Raw genomic sequence first — 24,912 nt, 5'->3', positions numbered from 1 at the left:
TTACTTCCAAGCTCGGCATCCTTCTCGGGCCCCACCCCGGACGCGAGCAAGGCAACGCGGACGGACGGCCACGAGACAGGTCGGACGAGGCGGGAAAGTCTATTCATGGCATATGCGTAAAATAGACATCACATCGCACCTCACTGTGCTTTTTCTCCGGCGAGCTCCGGCGGCCGGACTTCGGCAGCGGCGGAGGCGGATCCAGTGGCAGAGGAGGCGGAGGAACGCGGTGGCGGCGGGGGAGGCGATGGAGGCGGGCGTAGGCGGCGGAGCGGCACAGGAGACGGAGGGCGGCGGAGGCGGCAGAGGAGACAGGCGGGGGGAGACGGAGGCGGCGGAGGTGACGGCGGAGGCGGCGGAGGAGGCGGCGGGGCGCATCTGCGAGTGGATCGACTCCACTTGCACATGTGATGTATAGACTTCTCGGACGAGCTTGGGCGGACCCCCTCGACCAAGGCTTTGTTTGGTTTGTGCTGTGCTAGTAAATAGTGACACTTTGACCGCTAATTACAGTGTCAAACAAAGTCAGTTGACAAAACTAACTTCAGAACCCCGCGCTAGGAACCCTGAAGAATCTAATGAGGTCTTTGACCGCACGATTAGAGAATAGTTACTGTAACATCACTGTAGCCAATTATCTATTAATTATCGTCATTAGATTCGTCGCGAAAAGTTACACCCATCCCTGAAAATTTTTTGTAAATTGACTTCATTTACTACTTCATGCATAGAAGATTTTCTCGTAGCCTGAACCAAACGGGCCCAAGACTTGTTATGGTGGGCCGCCACCACGTTTGGCTTTGGCTAGGCCGGGCGCTGGCGGGTGGGCGCGCATAGCCAGCCCGCCCCCGTGGGTTGGGGTTGGGGGGGGGGGGGGGGGGGGGGGCGAGGGGGGGCGGGCACGAGCGTGCGGGCGTGCACGCAGCCTAGGTTCACGGCTCCCAGGCAGGCAGGAGTACGCATTCCCTCCGGTCCACGTCCACCACGCCAGTTCGGAAGAGAAGCGCGCGCCACGTCGTGGCCCCGTGACCCTGCTGCGGGCAGCGGGGGGGAACGGGGCAAGGGAGGAGGAGGGCCGGCCGTGCCGTTGCGGTGGCGCGCCTGTCCGGCCGCGGCCAGGTGCACCGCATCGCACAGGCGCCGCCGGAAAAGCAAACGCCGCCGCGCGACCGCGGCTCGGCTGCGCTTCTAGGGACCCCGCCGGGCGCAGATCGGTCTCGTCGCGGGCCCCGGGGCTGATTTGTCACGTGCGGTGCTTGCTCCCAAGATACGAAAACGCGGGCCCGGTCCTATAGCCAGGATTTCGGCCGAATGCAGCTTGTGCTAAGTGCTAACTGCTGATGCTGATCTAGCAACACACAAAGAGGGGCTCATTTCTCTTCTCTTCTTCTTTCTCTCATTCTATTCTTTTTTCTCCCTCTTCTTCTTTATTATTTCTTCTCAAAAATAGAAGGAGGCTTAGGAGGATATTCATGGTTCTTAAAGAGGTAGGGGGACTTGATCCCCCAGCCCCATGCAGATCCGCCCCTGAGTCCTAATGCAAGCATCTAAGTACACCTATATGTTTGTAAATCTATGTATTGTCTTCTCCCATAAATACTTCGGCGTTCACACCATTTTTTTTTGCGGTAGACGTTCACACTAACAAGCTTCACTAATTCAACTGCACCCTGCGGTCGGGACGTTACATTATTTATCTGACTGGAGTGAGTGTTATGCATATGTCACTTTATCATCGATGTCGGGGAAAATGAAAAAAAGCAACACTGATATTTGAACTCTAAAAAAGAAGAGGAGAGTCCTTGGCCCCTAAGCTCTTGACATGCCATCTGTCCTTCGTAAATTCTTAATTGGTTATAGATCATGTTCACTTAAATAACATATATGTTGTTCCAGATTTGTTTTTGTATTTTCTTTTTTTTCTTTTTTGTGTTTTCTAGATTTTTTTTGTGTTTTCAACATTGTAGTACACAAAAAAATATAATGTGTACAGGAAGTTATCTAACTTTTCTAGATCATGTGGGTGCTTGCTTCCAACATTTCCCGCTCCATGTAATATGTTTTCTCAAAGTTTAGAGCAAGATGTGTATAGCTGTAACTTTGTCAGTGTGATTTATACATGGTATATTCGCGTATTTTGAACTCTAACATACGAGTGTATATATGCTTTAGAACTAAAAGCCCGCTAGCACCAAAAATTGAACTATACAACACACATCACGCCTTTACACTTTCACCCAAACTCCCGAAGCCATTGTAGAGAAAATGAAAAGTAGCACCAATATTTGAACTTTTTGGCACGCATCATACTTTTACACTTTAGCATCCAAAAGAAAAAATAGCCAAAATCACCCCTGAACTATGGAGCTCAGTTCAATTTGATCCATAAACTATGAAAATGTTCAATTTAATCCTTGAACTTTCCTAACTGGCCCAACTTCATCCTTGAATCCAACGTGGCACGCCACGTAAGCTTCTCCAGTCACCCTACAGTCAGCTTGGGACGTGAAATACCCTTTTCACCCTTCATCCATAGAGCAGGTTTAACATAGGCAACTTTCAACCCGCATCGAGCCAGATCGCTCCCTCCCCTACAAGGTCACCGCCACCCCTTCCAAGTAGCGCATGTCGCCGCACCCTCGCCACCCAGTCCCTGCCAGCGCGCCACCCCCTTCCAGCCAGCTCGGCTCGATGTGGGCTAAAAGTTGCCTATATGTTAAAACTACTCTGTGGATGGAGGAAAGGATATTTCACACCCAAAGCTAGCTGCACGGTGATCGGAGGAGCCTACATGGTGTGCCACGTCGGTTTTAAGGATGAAGTTGGGCCAATTAGGATAGCCGAGCCCTATACTTCAGGGATGAATTTGGCTATTTTGCTCATCCAAAACCAATATACAAAAATGGAAGACATCACCAAGCTTTGAACTTTACGGCACGCATCATACTTTTACGCTTCAGGATCCAAAACTATTATATAAAAGTGGAAGGCAACACTCTTTAGATTTGAATTTCAGGGCACGAATCATGCTTTTACACTTTCACACCCAATGCCATTATAGAAAAGTAGAAGGTCTCAAAGTAGGGCCCAAGATTTGAACTTTAGCGTCATAAAACAATTACGTAAAAGCCCGAAAATGTGGTACTGAGACTTGAATACTATAGCATTATATTTTCCGCTTTAGCACGGAAATTAATTGCAAACAGATTAAAAAATGGTGGCATCAAGATCTGAACTCCGACTTCCGCGTTAGAGCATCTCCAATAGTTTCTAATATTTTCTCCCTAAAATTTGATGTTTCCCAACTCCCCAAATAGATATGGAGAGGCAAAAAAAATACTCCATCTCCAAGAGTTTCCTATCATTCTCCCAAAAATAAAAAATTATGACCCCGTTCTCCCACAATCGCCTCTCTCGCCTACCTCTTCGCCATGGCCGCGCTCGTCACCCTCCTCCTCCTGCAGGCACGAGGGAGAGTGCAGAGCAGGGCTGCCACTGAGAGGGAGGGAGGAGAGAAAAGAGGGAGAGAGAGCGCTAGTAGCTAGCGCAGCTGTAGCAGGCAAGAGCATGCAGTTCCATGCCCACACCCACAAGCAAGTGGCCGACCAGGAGCAAAAATGGAGCCGCCGCTCCAGCACCACCAGCTCCTCGGCAATGCCGCGGGCTTTGGATTCCCAGCCTTGGACCCTCTCGGGTTATCCCTGCAGCATCACCCCGACGGCGGGGGTGGCGCCTCGGCCAGGGCGCTCGCCTGTGACCTGTCGTCCTCCGGCGCGAGGTTGCTCACCAGTAGCAGCGGCCGCAGCAGCAAGGCCACTTCCACTTTCGGCCTCCTACCCATCGAAGCGCCGCTTCAGACGCCGGCTTCATCGCTGGGTGGTGCCGCGGGGACTCCTCTTCCGGCGTGGCGGCAGTTTCGGAGAAGAGCGGATGGGGAATGACGGGGCGCGTATTTTTACGCACAACACAGCCCACTTTGCCAATTGTTAGCAGATAGGGAATTTGGATAGGAAATTATTGGAGATGATTTTTTTTCTTTTTCCCAAAAAATAAGGATAGGGAAGAGATATTGGGAACACTTGGAGATGCTCTTATGCTATGACATTTTAGCATCAAAAGTAAAGGAACCTAACACCGAGATTTAAACTCGGGGACACACAAGAACTAAAAAGTACTTTGCGTAAAGTGAAAATCTCGCACTAAGATGTGAACTCTGACCATGCATATATTTCGTGTGCTTAGCACCAATCGCATTCGCATTCGAGTGAAAGAATAAGGCGCCCCCAAGATTTGAACCTATCTGCACGTATTGTTCACGCATTGTTCTTCTACCCCACGCGCCGTGTTCTTTGAGCTGGCAATCCAAATCTCCTGTGGCGTGGCCGCGTGGGGGTCTAGATGACTTGTAGCCTTGCAGGAGATCACATTTCGTGCGGCTGCCTTGCTGTACTATGTGGCTATCTATCCCCTCAATTGAACGGCAGGGCTTCCATCTTCTAAATCTTTCTTTAACTAAAAAAAATGAAGAGTTGGTTCGCATGATGAAAGCACTACACAAAATGTCAAAATGCGGCAGCAACTAGATTGCTGATCTGGAGTGTCGGCGCAGTGGAGTAGAGTAGCACTCACCCCCGACCAATCAGATTAGGGATAAAACGGCCACGAGTGCAAGGGAGGACCCAGCAAGTTGGGCAGAAAGCGCAGGAGGATCCTGGCCCTCGCGGCCATCGGGTTCTTTCTTCCAGGTGCGCTGCGTGGCGCGGCACCGCCCACGTTGACATCACCGGTCGTCCACACGGCCGAGATCACCGGCCAAATCTCTCGCTTAACCAAAGTCGTTAACCACCAGAAGCATCCGCCCACTAATCTAAGTAACTAACCTTAATTATCTGATGATCCATCCCCACTCCACCCCGTTAAACTAATCCAATCACGCCCCCCACCGCTGCCGCGCTACGCGCTCGCTCTCCCCTGCTGCCTTCCCGTTCACACCGCCACGCGGGTTCGTCCGTTAGCCCGCGTGGCGGGCCAGGCGCCGATCGCTCCGGCCCGCCGCCTGCATGTGCCAGCCGGCCGCCGACGAGGCAGGCAAGGCAATAACCTGATGGATGGAATCGTGGATCGCTCGGGATCAGATCAGGCCACGGGATCGCGCGGCGCTTGGTCGTGTCCCCCGCGCTGTCGGGCGCGCGCTCCGACCGCGCCAGAGCCGCTGGCCCCTCGCCGCCGGGCAGAGCGCCAGAGCGTCGCCGGTGGGCGTGTTCTTTTCATCCCGTCGTAATCCCCGGCAGATGATACGCTGATCGCTGCGACGACCGTGCTGCGGTTTAGAGGGGCAGGCACGCTGAGAATTTTGGGGGACAGAGTAGTAGTGACGCGATTTGGATTTGTTTGAGGTGGCTCGCCGAGACGGGACCCCAAGTCAAGCCGCCGGCGGTGGTCAAGCTGAGACGCAACGCAACAACACCTCGGTCGCACGTACTCGTACTAAGCACCGAGCGAGCCTGACGCCCTGACCGTCCTGGCTTTCCGCTCGCCTCGGCGGCATGCACCGCCCTCCTGAATGATTTTCGCGGCGTCGATCGCGACAGCAACCGGCCGCCTTCCCAATTTCCTCTCCTCCGTATACCCGCGGTACGTGGGCGCTTCAACCCGTCGTCGGGTAGTCTACGCGCTCACGCTCGCCACCGCGATGGCGCGGCCGCGCACGCAATGGTCGCCGTCCGGGCCCCTCCCGTCGCAGCGCCCGTAGCGTCCGAGTGGACGTTCGTCTGGGGGGACGGCGACGCCTCCGGCCAAGTTGGTGCCGCCCGACGGCGACCCTCCCCGCCCCCGGCCACGGCCAGCGCTGCCGCTGGCTGGCTGCGGCCGTGCGCGCGCCGTGTCTGCGGGTTGCCGCTCGCGGCCGTCGTCATCCCCGGTCCCGTCCGTGTTTGGCATAGAATCCACCACCGCACACGATCTCTCAAACACACCGTCGCGTGGGCGAACAAAAAGCACCGATATTTCTTTCATCCTCGCGAGCCGTGATGACGTTTCTCTCTCGCGAGAAGAAGTTGTGATGACTGACGACGTCTGCAGTCGAGACGGTCGATGTGCAGCAGTGGATTTTCCGGAGGGCACTGTCTTCTGAGCTCCGACGACTCGTCATCGAGCCCTTCGACTCTTCACTCTTGGAGTCTTGGTAGTTGGTACTAGCTCGGCAGCCGGGTTCTGGATGGGGCCTGAATAATTTGGATTCCCCCTGCTCCTCACAAACCATGCACGCATTATTGGGCGCCACGACCCAAAGCCGCGGGGGCATTATTGGCCGCCACGAACCGACGCATGTGGGGTGTCCCCCCCAGCAATCGGACGGCCGGGCGCGCCCGGCCGCGCGGATCCAGCGGCGGGCGCCCCAGCCGTCAGCGCGCGGGCTAACGGCGGTGGCGCGGCGTGCGACCACCCGAACAAGACAGCGCAAGCGAACGGAGCCGGGCCGGCGGCTATAAATGCGCGCCCTCCCTCTCTCCACCCCTCGCCGTGTCCATCCCCCTTCCTTCCGTTGCCCCCCCACCCCGCCTCGCGTCGACAGCCTCGAAAGAATCGGAAATTACAGCCCGGTCCTCGGATCGGATCCCCCCAAATCCGCCTCGGCCTCGAGCTCGCCGCCTCCGCCGCGATGGGGATCTCGAGCATGCCCGAGCCGCGGGACAGCCTGCTGGGGTTCCTGGTCTACAACGCGGTGATCTCGCTGGCGGCGCTGGCGGGGCTGGTCCGGGCGGCGCTGGTGTTCCTCGACCTCGGGGACTGGGAGGCCGACGGCGCCGGCAGCGGGGACCGCCTCGTGTCCGCCGCGGGGCCGGGGCCGGCGGAGAGGATGCAGAGGGTGCTCCTCTGCCCGGCGCGGCTCGGCCCGATCCCGGGGGTCACGACGACGTGCGGCGCGGCGGCGGCCGGGGACGACTGCAGCGTGTGCCTGGCGGGGTTCGGGGGCGAGGCGGTGGTGAACCGGCTCCCCTGCGGGCACCTCTTCCACCGCGGCTGCCTCGAGACCTGGCTCCGGTACGAGCGCACCACCTGCCCGCTCTGCCGCGCCCACGTCCCCGTCCCCGCCGACGACACGCCGGGGCTCCGCTACCCGGAGTGCGAGTGATCCGTCGCGCGCCCGGCGGACCTCCCACCCCCGCGACCAGCCGTCGTCGTCGCGCGCCCGGATGTGTGCTGCAGGCTCCGTGCGGCCTTTCCGTGTGCGCGTAGCAAAGCATAGGAGTAGTAGAGTTGCTGCTGCTTTCCCTTTTTTTCCTCTTTTTTTTTAAATTTTTTTTGGTCCCCCTCTTGTTGTTTCCGGTGCTGTCGCTGTAGCGTGTAAATACTCCAGTTCGCAGCAGAGAAAATACTCCAGTTCACAGAGTGCTCCCGCGGCTGTGGTGAAGCACTTTTTACGAGCTCCGCTCGTGTACATGCTTCTTTCCCTCCAACAAGCTCAGCTCGTGTCCATGCGAATTGCTGTTGTGCTGTTGCTAATCTCAGGCCGATAGATTCTGCTGGGATATTGAAATGGCTGTTTGTGCGGTACTATATTCAGGAATTTTTGCAGAATTCGGGATGAAGAAGATTTAGTGCTGTGTTCGCTATTCCTCCTCCGGGAAAAAAAAAGAAAAAGGGAAGAAGGTGCGGGAATCTTGTAGCGGCGATCCGGCCCGGCGAGCTGAGAGCATGGACGGGAGAGAAGCCGTGGTGCGGGGAGACCCAGACCGACAGGGCGCTGAAACGCACCGCAGGTCGCATGGCCCGTGGAGTGGCGGAGTGCGCGCTCATCAACGGCGCGGGCCCCGCCTGATGGCACCCGCGTCGCCCATGGCCCATGCGCTCCCCGCCCCCGAAAGGAACGGAGCCCCTCGCCGCCGCCGCGGGCGTAGTACATGCACCCGGCACCACCACCCGGGCGCCTCTGCTATAGTGCTATACGATCGCGGAGCATCGGTGTGCGAATCGCCCTGTTCCCTTGGCAACGCCCGGTGAACGCGTCGGATGTGGGAGGGGTTCGGCTTCGGAGCTTCGGCGGCCGCTGCTCCGGCCGGTCGCGTCGCCGTGGCCTTTGTCGCGTCGCGTGAGGATTGTTCGCTTCCGGGTTGCTAGGGTGTGTGTGTGTCCCGAGGGTGTTGTCTAGCGCGCCGAGCTCCCTCGCATCGCACAGCGGGTCAGGTCCGTCCTTTGTCGCTGGCGTCGGTCGCGCGCCACCACCAATTATGCGCGCGCGCGGACAAGTCTGCTGCGGCGTCGGGTTCCGACGAGACGGCTCAGGTAGTAGTAGTAGGCAAGTGCATCACCCACTTCCCCTGACCGCTCCAGCAGCAGCAGCAGCAGCGTCGTCATCCGATAAGCCTCACAGAGTTGGGGCGGTGGCCTCATCCGACGACGAAGCGAACACGCATTTGACTGCGGGAGTGTGCACGGCCGTAAGACGCCGCTACGCACAGACAACGTGCTTCGAACGGGAGGGGGCCGTGGAAAACGCGGGGGCGGACGGGCGGGGCTCCCGCCACCCTCCCCTGTCTCGCGTCGACGCGACAGGAGGAGCCACCGTGCTTGTGGCCAGGCAGCATCGATCGCGTCTGCCCATACCGCGGCGCCCCCGTGCGCCTCCAAGGATGAATGGGAACACGGCTGGCGCGGCGGCGCCCGTCGACCAGGGGGGAAAGAACACGGAGAAACACATCGCGGCCGCCGCGCGGCTAATTTTGGTACTCGCGTCTCAACTCTCAAGGAGGGTGAGCACCTTGTGTCCATTTTTTTCTCGCGGATTGGTAAACACTGATGGCAAACGCCGTGTCAGTCAGGAAGCAAGCCGAAAGTGATCCAAGGTGACCAGCGCTGTCTATCTCGGTTGTCGGTACCCCAGGACTGGGGTACCCCCTCTTGCTGTGTCTAGGCAAGGATCTTGTAGTTATACTTAACTACATCCAAACAGCCGGACCCCTGCGGTCCGGAGTCATGTTCTCCCAGCAGCGGCCCGGACCGTTCCACAGTTGGGAAAGGTCCGGAGACACCACGTGTCCCGGAAGAGGCAGGAACTCGTGCGCAAGCAGCCGGGGCTCCGGACCTCCCAAGGAGACCGGACCCCCGCAGGGTCCCGGACCCCTCATGGGGTCCCGGACCCCTGTATAGTAACCGGACCCCTCACTAAGGGAAGAAATCGGCACCCCGCGTCGGGGTGGTCTGGAGACGCCACGTGTCTGCAAGATATGACCGTTTGGGTTTCCTTACTAACGTTCACCCACCATTGCATTCATTGCGGTAGGTGGACGTCTGCATTGATATGGCAGAAGCTGAGGCGTTTCATTGACCAGGGGACACTATTGATCGCGTATTACCAAGGCAGTGAAGCCGCTGGCGCCGCCCATACCGCATCTGCCAGCCTGCCGTGACAGATGGATACGACGGCTCGGCTTCGCCCATTATGACGCTACATAATAGCCTCAGCAGGCCACGCCGCAAGCTACGCTACTCCAACGGGCGCCTCGCTGACGGGACAAGAGAAGACCCCCCTGAGTCAGAGGAGCAGCAGTACGCATATCGGAGGAAAGATTCGCTACCACTGTAGCCACAGTCACGTTGGGCCCACCTGTCGGGGCATCAACGTTCTATGTATCCGCTCCCCCTTGATCTATAAAAGGAGGGGGCGCCGCTAGAAAACCTCAGGCTGGGCAAGAGCCAAGGCCAGCAGAGGATAGGTTCATACACACCACCAAGAACAATACATCTCCCAGTGGACGTAGGGTATTACGCTCCGGCGGCTCGAACCACTCTAAATCGTGTGTTCTTGAGTCCTTGTCTCAGCATAGATCCAGCCCCATCGCCTAGTACTTCCCCGAGTACTCCCTCACTGGGAATAGGCGGGTGCGTTCCGCCACCCGGCTGTGGGTACCCCTAGAACCCCCACAACATTTTGGCGCCGTCCGTGGGGACCGTCAGGCGCAGGTTGGATCTTCGGGCCTTTGGGCTGTGTTCTTCCTCTGCAACGACGAACCTGAAGATGAAGGAAGGCAGGGCCACACTCACTCCACCTGTCTTGGCACCGGCGCGGCAACGCCCTCGGTGCGGCGGCGCACGACAGCGACGCCTGCTGTGCGTCGCCACTGCGACACCTCGGAGCCGGCGTAGCGGCGCACAGCGGAGGCGCCGCTGGGCGCTGCTGCCTCTACGTCAACTCAAGGTTTTCTCTCAAGCAACGGCTACACCTCCTCTGCGGTGGCATGGTGTCGGCTCAAGGCTTCCTCTCAACATGGAGCCTGGAGCCGACGGCCATCCCGGAGGAAGTGGACCGTGTCGTCCTGCCGTCTCCAGCACCGGAGATCCACCTCAGCGTTGCTCGGTGCTGCTGCAGACAGGACCCCGCCACCTCGCGCGGGGGCCCCTGGCGCTAGCACCAAGGACAAGCCGGCGAACGACCGCACTTCTCCACGCGTCGCGCCGGTCCATCTGCTGCGCAAGGGTTCTGGTTTCCATCGGCAACGGCGACGGCAGGGGGAGGGGGCCTCTTCCATTCAAAGCCAAAGAATTTGTCTCATGCCATGTAAGCATGTGACAGCTCTTAGGCAAGGAGGGGTCCCCCGAGCTCCCGAGGTGATGCTGGATGATGCGGTTCAGGCACGTCCAGGGCGCCTTCACCTCCGAAGAAGAACACGCTGTATAGCATGCAGCCGTAGGTTACTCCTAAGAAAAGACTAATAGAATTCCTCCTTTGTATTAACGTGGCGCCTACGTGTGTGTCCAGAGCGGTCAAGGTCCGACCTTGTAAACCCGACCTCTGGCCCTATCACACAAACAGGCAAAAAACGGTCCGGAGCGGTGGAGGTCCGACCTCGTAATCCCGACCTCTGATGTATACCGTGACAACCACAATAATAAAGGAGATTTTCTTTCTCAGTTTTACCTAGGCTCCGCCCTGGGTTACATTTATTCGCCTTGGTTTAACTATTCTTTCCTCTTGAACGGAGTTTCCCTTGTTGATAACAATTCAAGTTAAGCTGCTAGCTATGGTCAGGTGAAGACACCCCTTCTAGCTGGAAGGCAGTCCGGACCCCTGAGGACCTGCTCTGGAGAAGTGGTGCTTGTATCCTGGGGTAGAGAAGCTCCGCGTAACTTAGCCTGGTAATGTACCCTAAGTTTACATACTTCACTACCCCGTTACAAGTACTCTAGTATCTAGGACTGCTATACTTAGAGGTCCCGGGCTCCCTTCTAGTATAAGGCTTGGTTTCTTTACACCTTACTATGAGGTCTGGTAGCATGCTTCATCAGATTGTCTGCAACGGCCACTCCAAGTCCACTCCGGTGGCCCGCTCCGGCGGAGACCGCTCGCCACGGTCGCCCAAGTCCACTCCGGTGGCCCGCTCCGGCGGAGACCGCTCGCCACGGTCACTCCAAGTCCACTCCGGTGGCCCGCTCCGGCGGAGACCGCTCGCCACGGTCGCTCCAAGTCCACTCCGGTGGCCCGCTCCGGCGGAGACCGCTCGCCACGGTCGCTCCAAGTCCACTCCGGTGGCCCGCTCCGGCGGAGACCGCTCGCCACGGTCGCTCCAAGTCCACTCCGGTGGCCCGCTCCGGCGGAGACCGCTCGCCACGGTCGCTCCAAGTCCACTCCGGTGGCCCGCTCCGGCGGAGACCGCTCGCCACGGTCGCCCAAGTCCACTCCGGTGGCCCGCTCCGGCGGAGACCGCTCGCCACGGTCGACAAAAGCCGGGTCCGGGAAGTGGTGGTTGCTCCCAGAGCGATCCGAAGTCTGTGTAGCCGCTTAGCTTGGTTCCGTACCCTAAGCCTACACCTTCGTCGCCCTATGGGGAGCACTCTAGTACCTAAATCTGGCAACAGGTGTACCGGCCTCAGGGGTCCGGGACTCCCGCTCTCTACACGAGCACATCAACGCGATCAAGTTGCGTAGAAACACATCCTGATAGTGGCCCCACCCGCGGGTTCGTACCTCTCCCGAGGTGGGCCCGGGGGCCACTGTCGGTACCCCAGGACTGGGGTACCCCCTCTTGCTGTGTCTAGGCAAGGATCTTGTAGTTATCCTTAACTACATCCAAACAGCCGGACCCCTGCGGTCCGGAGTCCTGTTCTCCCAGCAGCGGCCCGGACCGTTCCACAGTTGGGAAAGGTCCGGAGACACCACGTGTCCCGGAAGAGGCAGGAACTCGTGCGCAAGCAGCCGGGGCTCCGGACCTCCCAAGGAGACCGGACCCCCGCAGGGTCCCGGACCCCTCATGGGGTCCCGGACCCCCTGTATAGTAACCGGACCCCTCACTAAGGGAAGAAATCGGCACCCCGCGTCGGGGTGGTCTGGAGACGCCACGTGTCTGCAAGATAAGGCCGTTTGGGTTTCCTTACTAACGTTCACCCACCATTGCATTCATTGCGGTAGGTGGACGTCTGCATTGATATGGCAGAAGCTGAGGCGTTTCATTGACCAGGGGACACTATTGATCGCGTATTACCAAGGCAGTGAAGCCGCTGGCGCCGCCCATACCGCATCTGCCAGCCTGCCGTGACAGATGGATACGACGGCTCGGCTTCGCCCATTATGACGCTACATAATAGCCTCATCAGGCCACGCCGCAAGCTACGCTACTCCAACGGGCGCCTCGCTGACGGGACAAGAGAAGACCCCCCTGAGTCAGAGGAGCAGCAGTACGCATATCGGAGGAAAGATTCGCTACCACTGTAGCCACAGTCACGTTGGGCCCACCTGTCGGGGCATCAACGTTCTATGTATCCGCTCCCCCTTGATCTATAAAAGGAGGGGGCGCCGCTAGAAAACCTCAGGCTGGGCAAGAGCCAAGGCCAGCAGAGGATAGGTTCATACACACCACCAAGAACAATACATCTCCCAGTGGACGTAGGGTATTACGCTCCGGCGGCCCGAACCACTCTAAATCGTGTGTTCTTGAGTCCTTGTCTCAGCATAGATCCAGCCCCATCGCCTAGTACTTCCCCGAGTACTCCCTCACTGGGAATAGGCGGGTGCGTTCCGCCACCCGGCTGTGGGTACCCCTAGAACCCCCACAACATTTTGGCGCCGTCCGTGGGGACCGTCAGGCGCAGGTTGGATCTTCGGGCCTCTGGGCTGTGTTCTTCCTCTGCAACGACGAACCTGAAGATGAAGGAAGGCAGGGCCGCTAGAACACGGAGGCTCAGACTCTCTCAAGACTCAGCTAGAGAGCGCAAGCAATACAACACACAGTGGACGTAGGGTATTAAGCTCCGGCGGCCCGAACCACTCTAAACCAGCTGTGTTCATCGCGTTCTTGAGTGAGATCGAACTAAGACTAGCTAACCCCCGAGTTCACACCCTCTGGGCTAGGGCGGGTGCCTTCCGCCACCTGGCTGTGGTTTGCAGCACCACGACATTTGGCGCGCCAGGTAGGGGTGCTTTAGCTATTTTTAGTTCATCTCTTGCTCATCTCCATGGCTCGGATGGTTGAGCACTCCCACCACGACGACATTTGGAGATGACGGAGGGTGTGGCGTCATCCGCACCACACACCTCTCGCCTTCCTGCGCCAGGTGCAACCGTGCCCGTGGAGCAGCCACCGTCGGCAGCGGCGCGCGCTGCACGTCGGCAAGAGTCAGGGCGCCCGTCAAGGGCCCCCTCACAAGCTGCGAGCGGCGGAGCGACAAATCCCAGCTCGCAGCATACCTCACTCATGTGAGGAAGCCCGCTCCGGCGGAAAGCCGACTCCGGTCGCACCAAGCTCGCTCCGGCGGAAAGCCGACTCCGGTCGCACCAAGCCGCTCCGGCGGAAAGCCGACTCCGGTCGCACCAAGCCCGCTCCGGCGGAAAGCCGGCTCTAGTGGCTCTCTCCGGCGGAAAGCCGACTCCGGTCGTACCCCCGACTCTACATCTCTGTAAGTCCTACTCTTAGAGGCCCAGCAGGGAATAAAACCTTTTCCTTTGTAACTATGTAGTACTTCCGTGTGGTCCAGTCCGGTGAGCCTCCCCCGTGGAGGGGTCCGGACCTCTGCGAACCAGGTTCAGGGAAGCGTATTCACCCTCCGGGGAGGTCCGGAGCCGTGTAGCCGCTTAGCCTGGTTCCGTACCCTAAGCCTGCATGCTCTACCTACCTAGGGTGAGTACCGTAGTACCTAAGACTGGGGGCCCGGAGGTCCGGACAGCTCCGGCCTCATAAACCCGTGTTCTGGCTTACATCGCACATCTCATGTATATCTAGTTATAAAGGAAAAGTTTATTCTCAGTTCGCCTCTAAGGATGTTACATTCCAATTTCGATCTACGCATTCTGTTTGCGCTAACCCCCACGTGGCTTCTTACTCTTGTGCGGTGATTGTGGTCCGAATTGAGTTGGCTAGTTAGTGACTTAGCTCGAGACCCCTCATTGAAGAGAGGGGTTCGGACCCCTGGGAACCTGCAGGTTCAGGGAAGCGCACTCATTCTCCGGGGAGGTCCGGAGCCGTGTAGCCGCTTAGCCTGGTTCCGTACCCTAAGCCTGCACGCACCACCTCCTGTGAATGAGTGCCGTAGTACCTAGGACTGGGAACCTGGAGGTCCGGACTTTCTCTTAACCTAAAGGCCAGCCCCTTGAGCTCCGTTCACTGAACCTAGCTGTCTATCTCAAAGGATTACAGCCAACATGATTTGGGACCCGTGGGCACGCTACTAAGCATCTACCTTGAGTCATGTGCAGGTCCAAACGTGATGATGCAGCAGGTGACCCAAAGGATGGACGACGCGGGGCAAGACCCTTGCGGCGCGCACCGCTGGGCGCCAGAAGCAGCCAAGTTGCTCACAGTAGTGGCCCCACCTGCGGGTTCGTTGCCTCTCCCGAGGCGGGCCCGGGGGCCTCTGTCGGTACCCTGCAACTGGGGTACCCACTCCTACTGTGCCAAGACTCGCGTAGTTATCCGTAACTACGCCCTAAGGAGCTGAGCAGCCGGACCCCTGGGGTCCGACTCCATCTCACCGGACCAACGGTCCCGGACCCGCTTCCCGCTCGGGGACGGGTCCGGTGTCACCACGTGTCCTAGAGGTGGAAATACTCAGTACCTGTGGCCACGGACCCGGACCCCCGCAGGTGGGTCCGGGACCTCCACGTGCCATTCGGACTCCCGCAGATGGGTCCTGGACCTCCACGTGCCTATCCGGACCCCCGTGAGCTCTCGGCTCAGCTAGCTGCTCGGGAGGGGTCCGGAGCCGCCACGTGTCACGCGGGCGCGGGCGCAAGCCTTCCGCTGGAAGCTCCCTCACCCACCCGCATTAAGTGCGAGTGGTTGAGGTGGGCTCTGCTGCCTCTGGGCACGGGGCAGCTTTTGTCAGTCCACACTATGGATCGCCAATTACCGACGCGGCTCGTCATTTACCAAGACAAGCATTAAAGACTCAGCGCCGTGCGCATGCGCGACGAGTCATGATGACCAGCTACTGATTGGAGCAACAGTGCACACTGCTACAGTGGACTGAGTCAGTAGTTCGGCGCTTCATCATGACCTCGACGCGCGGCTGCAGAGGCTAGACTCTACTCTGACAGGACAGCTCAAGACCATCCCTGGTCAGAAGCTACGCACGGAAGCCGACGACAAGATCTCCGGATCTGAGGCATTGAATGCCAAAGTGTAGTTTATAATACATCGCCGGGTCCACATGTCGGGGCCTCGCTCAGTGTACGTGCTCCCTTTGGACATATAAAAGGGAGAGCACACCCGCTAGAACACGGAGGCTCAGACTCTCTCAAGACTCAGCTAGAGAGCGCAAGCAATACAACACACAGTGGACGTAGGGTATTACGCTCTGGCGGCCCGAACCACTCTAAACCAGCTGTGTTCATCGCGTTCTTGAGTGAGATCGAACTAAGACTAGCTAACCCCCGAGTTCACACCCTCTGGGCTAGGGCGGGTGCCTTCCGCCACCCGGCTGTGGTTTGCAGCACCACGACATCGGTTCCGGGCTTTCTCCTAGATACGACACCGCACGGCATGACAGGAAGGTGGCTGGTCGATGATCGGTGCGCGTGCATGAACTCCTGTTCCGGATAAGATAGAAGGGTCACCCACCCGCACACACACATCATAGGCGCACCTAGATGCAGACGGGACGCACGGTGAGGTGACGAAAAGGGACGATGATGATAGATTACCCGGACGTCGGGCCTATCTCGCGTGATGAACCCGGCCGCCGGCGACTCCGGTTCAGGAGGCGCGCCGCCCCCCGCGAAGTGGCGATCGGGATGGTCATAGCCAGGCCCCCACCGGTGTTTTTTTCTCCCTTGGTGATTGGTTCAAGTTGAAAAAACGAGAACAGATGTTGCTGTAGCTTCCAATTGGAGAGATGCCCTGCTCTCCAGGGTGTGAAGCGAAGATGCCCTGCGCAGCTGCGCTCATCTTCGGAGCTCTGAAAACAGTGACACTTAACTTTTTCAAAGCTGCCTTCCCGATCCCTTTCATCTTTCAAAGATTCAAGATCGCGACAGGACAACAGTAGCTAGTAGCCTAGCGTACAACAGTACAAACGAGACGTCGGGATGCAGAGCACTGTTCGTTGTTGTACGTGCGTGCAAGGGTGCGGTGCACGGCATGCCTGCAGTCTGCACCTGCCCACCCCAAACCTGGGCTTGGGCCATCGTAATTTTGCTTAGGCTACGACTAGTCTCGCGATTATTACGAGTAGTCTAGCTGCCCAGTGGAGTGGCGGCAGGCTCTCGCCAAGGGCCTCCGCATAAATAATTTTTTTTATTTACATATAAGTCTCTGCCGCCCTCCTGCCGGACGATAGGGGTATAAAACTGTAAATTGTGAAATTAAAAATATATTTCTGTAAAAAATATTTTTCAAAAATATAAAAATAAAAAAGACGCTCGCGATTATTAGGCTGCTTGAAAGACTAGTGCTGCTTGGGCTCCCTGAAAAGGAACCTTTTGGGCCTCCTTGGGTTCTTGTGCTTACCCCGTCTCGGGCCCAACTACTCTGCTGCTTGCCCAATGGGCTGCATGCGAGAGAGAGCCAGAGAACCCAATTGCCGCCGATTGCCTTACATATTTTTTGAGCAGCAAAGGGCAGGTGCTCTGCTTATTCATTTAAGTAGAGTGAAAAAATATTTACAGAGAAGAGTTCCGAAAAAAAAAACTGCTATACAACATGAGATAAAAAGAAAGCTAAATTACAATAGCCTCAGTTACATGAGCCATTCTATAGTTGGAGATGTCGCTTTTTATGATGGCCACCAACTGATCTACGGAGAGTTCTTTGTGGTCAAAAACTCTACGACAACGCTCCTCCCACAAGTTCCAAGCTGTATAAATCATGATCTGGATGTGTTCTTTTGGCTTGACCTGACCGGATTGTGAGAGATTTTTCCACCAAGTATTCAGAGTCGGTTGAGCTGGTACTTGCGCCATTTGGAAGTGGTAGTGTTGTGCAATCTGATCCCAGACTCGTAATGAGAATGAGCAAGCGGCGATCATGTGGAAACTTGACTCATTCCCTGTTTTGCATAACTGACAAGTAGGATTTGCTTGACTGCCCCGGCCAATGATTCGATCTGCAGTAGGTAACCTATCTTGCAGGAGTAGCTGTTGGGATCTTTGCTTCTTAGATGCCCAAACATGGAGCATGAACAGTATGAAAATGGCAATAAAAGCAGACACTTAATTCTCCAGTAAATCACTAGAAAATTCAACCCTTTACACTGTGGAGAGAGGAGGTTATTTAAACCCTTGGCCCTCGGGCAGATATCCCCGAATTGCCCTCCTCCAACTCATTTACAGCTCACTTACAGACGGTTTCAGGGTAAAATTATAAGGTGAGAGGTGCACAAATTCGACATTCTCATGTATTCACGTTTTACACGCACGCCTATTCCCGACGAAGGTTCTGAAGACCTTCGTCCGGGTTGCATTCTGCACTCAACATCCTTCGGGCCTCGAGTTCCTTCGCAAGTTCCGGTCTTCAGGCATATGCTCCCGAGCGATCAATCGTCACCTTCGGCCTCCCGAAGGTGATCCCCTCGATGTTTCGCAGGTTGTGGTCTTCAGGCTTGTGCTCCTGAGCGATCAATCGTCACCTTCGGTCCCGAAGGTGGGCTTCCTGGTCCTTGGTGTCTTGGTTGGCACCGAGCGCCCTTCGGGCGCTCTTGTTACCCAACACCGGAGCTCTGCAGACAGGTTAGGAGATGTTTTCGAGGTTGAGATTAACCTCCGGGCGCATTCCCGAAGGTCCAATCCCCAACAGTAGCCCCTCGAGGGCGAGGTCTGAAGCCGACGGTCCGAACCCGCGTTATTGAAGAAGATTGCGCGTAACCTTCGGGAAGCTCCTGAGGAAAAACGTCTCCCGAACCATCGGCTGCAACGGTCGGTTTTGGTTGTGTACGTGTCAGGTTCCGATTGGCCGCTTGGGCGGCCGACTCCTCGATTTTACTGTTGGTACTGTTGCTTTCCCCCCGCCAATATAAGCGGAGGGGGGGGGGGTAAAACCTGTGTCCTCTTGAGCTTTGCTTACCTTCGATGCTTTTTGTCGTAAAGCGCTTCTTCCGAAGGTTTCGCTTTGTGCGAAAGTTGCTCGTTTTGTCGTAAACCTAACCTTCGATGCTTTTTGTCGTAAAGTTGCTCGTTTTTCTCGGTGTAAGTAGTTTGGCGTTTCATGGCTCGCACTAGGCAAACAACAAGATTAATCGAAGGTTAGGTTTGACCCTTTTTTTAATTTGCCTTTTCTTTGCTTTTTTGTACATATGGCATGCATTAAGATAGGGGTTCTTCGCGCAGACTCTGATCCTATTGATTGTCCCGAAGGTTCCGGGGCTTCGCGTCCGCCAGTCCAACAAGAACAGGCTAGTGGTAGTCTGTCGGGGGTCTCAGCGAGTGTTTTCGAGCTGATGGCTCCTGAGAAGTGTAAGACCCTGCTCTTCGAGCCATCTGTCGTCTCTCAGACTACCATCGATTTCTACGTTTCAAAAGGCTATTTTCCCGAAGGTGTGTGTCGCCCTCCTGGCCCGGAGGTTTTCCTAGTGCCTAAATCTGGAGAGGTGGGGGTGTTTAAGGATTTATTTACCGCTGGGTTGCACATTCCGATGGATCCAGTAGTTCCGAAGCTACTGGAGCCATTCAACATGAAGCTTCACCATTTCATCCCCGAACGGGATAGTAGCATTGTCCAAATTTTTATGGGTTGCAAGGACGTTCGGAGGTGGAGTGTCTGTTGACGCCTTTTGCAGGCTCTTTCAGTTGCACTGTCAGCCTCGGAAGGTTTTTGTGGATGATGATGAGGAAGAGAGTGAGGTGCAGAATGGGTGTTGCACCTTCATCCCTCGCAAGTCCAACAAGAAGACAGGTTTGTCGAAGGTTGTGCTTGCCGCGGCCCAGAAAAACAAATGGGAGGGGAATTGGCTTGAGTACTGGTTTTATGACAAGATCGGTTTTCCGGATCCCGAGGGCTCGAACGAGGAGAGGTTTTTGTTATCTTCGGATATTGAGGCGTTCGATCACACTTATCAGCCTGCGTACAACAAGCGTGCGCCGAGCTTTAAGTCGTGTGTGGAAGCCTTCATGACAGCTTGCCAGGTTTGCGGCGGTAGAGATGTGGTGGAAGAGTTTTTGGCCGCGAGAATTTGGCCTTTGTCTGCTGGTTGGGCTCCTCGGGGGTTCGATCGAAAGCGTTTTGCTGGGATAGAGTATGACTTGACCTCTCCAGTTTTTGGGCTTCAGAGGCCCGAAGGTTCGAGCGATAAGGTGATTGTTGCCGAGTTGGAGTGGGAGGCCTCGGATATCTTAGGGCCTTGGAACAGGAAGGAATATCTTTCCTTGGTCGAGGTTTGCAAGAGGAACCTTCGTTTGAACATGTGCTTGGCGGAGATGGGCATGGAGTATGGTCTTCGGCCGGTGCCTGCGGGTGCGGTTTCGAGGATGACGCCTCCAGGCAACGTTGGCTCCGAGGTGACGTCGAAGAAGTCCAAGGGCAAGGCTAAGAAAGAGAAGGTGGGAACTTCGGGCGAGGGTGGCGGAGGGGGTGGTCGGAGTCGCGGGAGGGGGAGAAAACCTTCGAGCTCGAAGGTTTCGGTTGCGAGGGCCGAGAGCGCTAAGAGGAAGGCGCTGGACGAGGAAGTTTCTTCGGGAGATAGTGGTACGCCCTCATTTATGGAAGAGCTCATGGGGACGGTGTGCGGAGAGATCGTAGTTCCCGAAGGGAGGCTTTTTAGATCCCGCTATGATCTTGGCGATGAGTACGGGACCATGCTTTTTGGTTCCGGCCGTCGGATTGAGGTGGCTAAGGCACTGATTAACCTTTATTGTTCCCCCGAAGGTATAATGAAACGCCGGATGATTCAAAGTCTTGTTAAGACTGGCGCCAAACCTTCGGACATTCCGAAGATGCCTGAGCCGAGGCCCACCGGCCCTGCGGCCGGTGCCCCGAAGGCTCTGGTGCCGATGACGGCGGTCGCCACACCTACCCTTGCAGCAGGTGTCGAGGAGGGAGATGTTTTGGTTGGTGAGACGCTGCTCTCTCTTAGGGGCGGGGATTTCCCAAGTGGGTCCTCGGCTCCACCTTCGGATAAGGAGGTGGAGATGTTGGAGGGGTTGAACTTCGATGAAACTGGTAAGCTTCGTTTCTTTGTTTTTCATGGGCTCTTGGTTTGTTTGTGACCTTAGTAAAGAAAGACCCCCTTTTTATTGCCTTTGTAGCTGTGTCTGCGTCGATGAAGCAGCTTTTGGCCATGATGCATGGGCCTGGCACAACCGGGATTCTCCCCCTAGAAAAGGGTAAGGCGGAGCCTGATTACGTTTAGCTTTTGTTCACTTTTTGGAGTGTCCGAAGGTGATTTTGGGTTTATGCAGAATTTAATGCAGTAGTGGCGGAGACGTCTACCTCTGACGCTGCCTTCATTGTTGCGGAGTTGAGCCAGAAGCTTGCCTTTGCCAGCCGTGTTTTGAGGCGTAAGGCTAAGGCTGACGAGGACCTTTGGGTCAAGGGCGCCAGCGATAGGCTTGGCCTCGCGGAGAGGCTGAAGCGAGCCGAGGTGGAGGTTCAGTCCCTAAGGGATGAGAACCAGGAGTTGAAGGGCAAATGTTCGAAGCTGGAGGTATCTGTTTCGGACAAGGAGAAGGTTCTAGAGAGCCTTCGGAAAACTGTTGAAAGGGACGCAAATGAGAAGGCTGCCCTCAAAGAGAGGATCACCGAGTTGGAGAAGGTTTACTCCAAGGTGGATGAGCTCAAGCAGGTCTTTGCAGAGGTCGCTGCCCGGGCCGAAGGAGTGTACCAGGAGTACAGGAAGGCTCTTGCGGCGCTCGGTGCGGAGCCTCTGCCCTTGCCTGAGCCGACCGAAGGTCCTCAAGTGATCTTTCAGCTTTTGGATTGGATGATTTCTGAATTCGAGGGGCTTGGAGAGGTGATGAGTGTTGCCAACGACAATGCGGTTTCTGTCTCCTTTGAGGGGCTTCTTGGCAACCTCCTTCGTGCCGGTGCAGTTGACCTCACTAAGTTGGAGGGGGGCTTCCAGTATGTCCCTTACGAAGGTTTGTCGGAGGAGGTGGCTAGGGTTCAGGATGTGAAAGTTGCGTTCTTCGAGAGATTCTGGGAGCCTTCGGGAAAGGATGCCGTTCGTACTCTTGCGGCCGCAGTTATTGAGGTAGGGTTGATTCCATGGGCCTGTTTTTTTCTGCTTGTTTTTTGTTAAGCTTTTCTGTTTGCGCAGGAGCCGATTCCTGATCAACCTTCGGAGAACAATCAAACGTTCAAAGTCCTACGGTCTCCTTCGGGGCAAGATGCCGGCGACTCATCGGGGGCTCAGGTCTAGAGATTAGTTTGTAGGTGTTTGTTTTGGGAGCTTAGGTACTTGGTTTGTAAATATTCCCATGATGCAGAATGTGAACAGCGTTGTGCCATTGATGAGCTGGGAGGTTTTCAGCCTTGCTCGTCCCGGATGCAGCGTGGCAGAGTACTTGTGCTGGTCCGGTCGTGATTCGTTGTAACTTTACTGTGCTGACCTTTGTTGTGACTCTACTTGACCTTTGTGCTGTTCTAGCAATCGTTTCTGACAATGCTTTGTTTTGGGTATCATTCGAGGTGCATTCTGGTGTGCATCCTTCGTGATGCTTTTCTCTGTGCATCCTTTGGGATGTTTTTGTGCATCCTTCGAGATGCCTTTCTTTGTGCATCCTTCGAGATGCTTTTGGTGTGTGAGAAAAGTGTCTCCCGCGAGTTTGGGGACTGCGAGTCGAGTTAGGCCTTAGTGAGGGATGTGCAAGGGGAGTTTCAGGAAAAACATCTCCCCCCTTCCTTGCGGGTGGCTCATCAAGGCTCGTTTTACGAAGCCTTTGCTGTGCTTCGGGTGATATGTGTTTAGGGTTTTTTAGAAAAATGTCCCCCCTTCCTAGCACATTTTTCCCGAAGGTTCGTTGGGTAGAGAGGATCTGGGAGATGCACGCAGGGTTTTCAGTTTTGGAGAAAAATGTCTCCGCATTTTGTTTGATGCTGGCTATGTTCTTCGGGAAGCAGGTTACTGCCACCCAAAGCGACGTTCGTGAGGGTTGTGTTTTTTGGAGAAAAATGTCTCTCCCCTTTCCTGACGAATCATTGCCTGCGAGGCAGTTTAAGTTCCTTTTTGTGGTACTTTGATTGATAATTTGTTCACTGTCGAGGCAACGTGTGCAAATTTTGTGTTTTGGGGAAAAACGTCTCCCCCTTTCTTGCGCATTGTTGCCTCGAAGGGTTGTCTTCCTCGTTGTATTTTGGTTAGGTCGAATGATGGATGCCGAGAGTTCGAAGAGAAAAACGTGTCCCCCCTTTCTGGCATCCCTCTTTCGGTTTTTCGAGGGTGTTTTTGGTTCGCACCTTCGGGGGATCGAGGTCCCTTGGTACTTGGTGCGCTCTTTCCTTCATTTAGAGCCGGGGGTTTTTTGGTTCGGGCCTTTTGAAAGGTCGAAGGCCCTTGGCGTTTATTTTGTACTTGTTGTGCCTTTTTTGCCGAAGGTTTTTGGTTCGAACCTTCTGAAAGGTCGGAGCCCCTTGGCGTTGATTTTGCACTTGTTGTGCCTTTTGTGCCGAAGGTTTTTGGTTCGGACCTTCTGATAGGTCGGAGCCCCTTGGCATTGATTTTGCGCTTGTTGTGCCTTTTTTGCCGAAGGTTTTTGGTTCGAACCTTCTGAAAGGTCGGAGCCCCTTGGTGTTGATTTTGCACTTGTTGTGCCGAAGATTTTTGGTTCGAACCTTCTGAAAGGTCGGAGCCCCTTGGCGTTGATTTTGCACTTGTTGTGCTTTTTGTGCCGAAGGTTTTTGGTTCGGACCTTCTGATAGGTCGGAGCCCATTGACGTTGATTTTGCGCTTGTTGTGCCTTTTGTGCTGAAGGTTTTTGGTTCGGACCTTTTGAAAGGTCGAAGTCCCTTGGCGTTGATTTTGCGCTTATTGTGACTTTTCTGACGAAGGTTTTTGGTTTGGATCTTTTGAAAGGTCGAAGCCCCTTGGCGTTGATTTTGCACTTGTTGTGCCTTTTGTGCTGAAGGTTTTTGGTTCGGACCTTCTGATGGGTCGGAGCCCCTTGGCTGTTGTTTAGCAAGCACTTATTGTGCCTTTGGGTGCCGAAGATTTTTTGGTTCGGACCTTTCAATAGGTCGAAGGCCCTTGGCGTTTATTTAGCAAGCACTTATTGTGCCTTTGGGTGCCGAAGGTTTTTTTGGTTCGGACCTTCTGACGGGTCGGAGCCCCTTGGCGTTTGTTTAGATAAGTATGCAAAGTTTGCGGATTCTGCATACTTTGCTAACTTGTTGGTTGTATTTTTCTGCCTGACGCATAATTCTTCTTTGCCCGACCCTTCTGCGATGGTCGGTGTCTGACTTCGCATACTTCTCTGCTTCGGTATAGAGCTCCTCTAGGGTTCTTGGAGGCTCTCTTATGAGTTGGGAAGCAAGCTGGCCAAGCAGGAGACCCTCGATGCATTTCTCTATCGCATCTTTCTCTGGGAAATTTGGGATTTGAGTCTTCTTCTGGACAAACCTTCGGAAATAGTCATAAAGTGGCTCACGATCATGCTGCGGGCATTTGAAGTCTTTTACAGTGTTGGTGCTTAGCCATTTGAAGCCCTGGAAGTCCTGGAGGAGCCTTCCCTTCAGCTGGTACCAATTGTTGATTGATTGTGGAGGCAAGTATGAGTACCAGTTGGCCACATAACCTTCGCAGGCCATGACGAAAGACTTGGCCATGGTGGATTCGTCACCTCCGGCCGAGGCAATGGTTGCTTCTTAGGCCATGAGGAACTGGGTTGGGCCAGTTGTGGCGTTGTACTTGGGGAGCTGTGTGGGCTTGTAGCCAAGCGACTATGAAGTTCGCTGCAAAGCGACTGAGAGTGGGGAGACCGGGTCAAATGGGAGGTTGACCGGTGGTGGCCTTTGGTCTTCATTATGAGCGAAGGCTGCTTGATGGATGACACGATTTTTTTGTTGTGCAGAACCTTCGGGCATATCTTGGTATGCCCTTTGCAGGTTCTCAACTTCTGCCTCCATTTTTGCTAGCTTGCGCCTGGCCTCGGCTAGCCTGTTTGCCTGATCCAGTGCCCTCTTTTTGGTGGCGAGCTGAGCTTCGATGTTTTTTTCTTCATTTCTAGGGCCCTGAGCTGGAGTGCTGCCTCTGTGAGCTCCACAGATTGGGTTTGTTGAGCTTCGGTGTTTTCGACCGGATCTCCATGAAGGCCGACCTCGGTGGTGTTGTCTTCAATTTGTCGGTTGGCTTCTTCGAACTGCCTGCTGGGTGGAGAGCCGTCCGGGACACGGTCAGGCTGAGTGGAGTTGCTGGCGGTGCCAACGGGGGCTTTCTTCCTCGCTGGGGCCATCGAAGGTTGTTTTTCGAGCTGGAACGGTGGGCGCCGCTGTTGGGATCTTTGCTTCTTAGATGCCCAAACAGGGAGCACGAACAATATGAAAATGGCAACAAAAGCAG

The 24,912-nt window shown here is 55.6% G+C and overlaps 1 protein-coding gene across 1 annotated transcript; it reads left to right on the top strand.

Moving 5' to 3' along the window:
- The first annotated feature begins 6,525 nt into the window (after positions 1-6,525).
- LOC120682365 (probable E3 ubiquitin-protein ligase XERICO) lies at positions 6,526-7,540 on the top strand. The gene has a single exon (XM_039964230.1). The coding sequence runs from the start codon at positions 6,662-6,664 to the stop codon at positions 7,133-7,135; it is 474 nt and encodes a 157-aa protein (XP_039820164.1). The 5' UTR covers positions 6,526-6,661; the 3' UTR covers positions 7,136-7,540.
- Positions 7,541-24,912: the final 17,372 nt, after the last annotated feature.

The sequence above is a fragment of the Panicum virgatum genome, chromosome 2K (genome assembly GCF_016808335.1).
Source record: "Panicum virgatum strain AP13 chromosome 2K, P.virgatum_v5, whole genome shotgun sequence".
Classification (NCBI taxonomy): domain Eukaryota; kingdom Viridiplantae; phylum Streptophyta; class Magnoliopsida; order Poales; family Poaceae; genus Panicum; species Panicum virgatum.
Note: the sequence above shows the minus strand (reverse complement) of the source record. Positions and strands in the feature narration are given on the sequence as shown.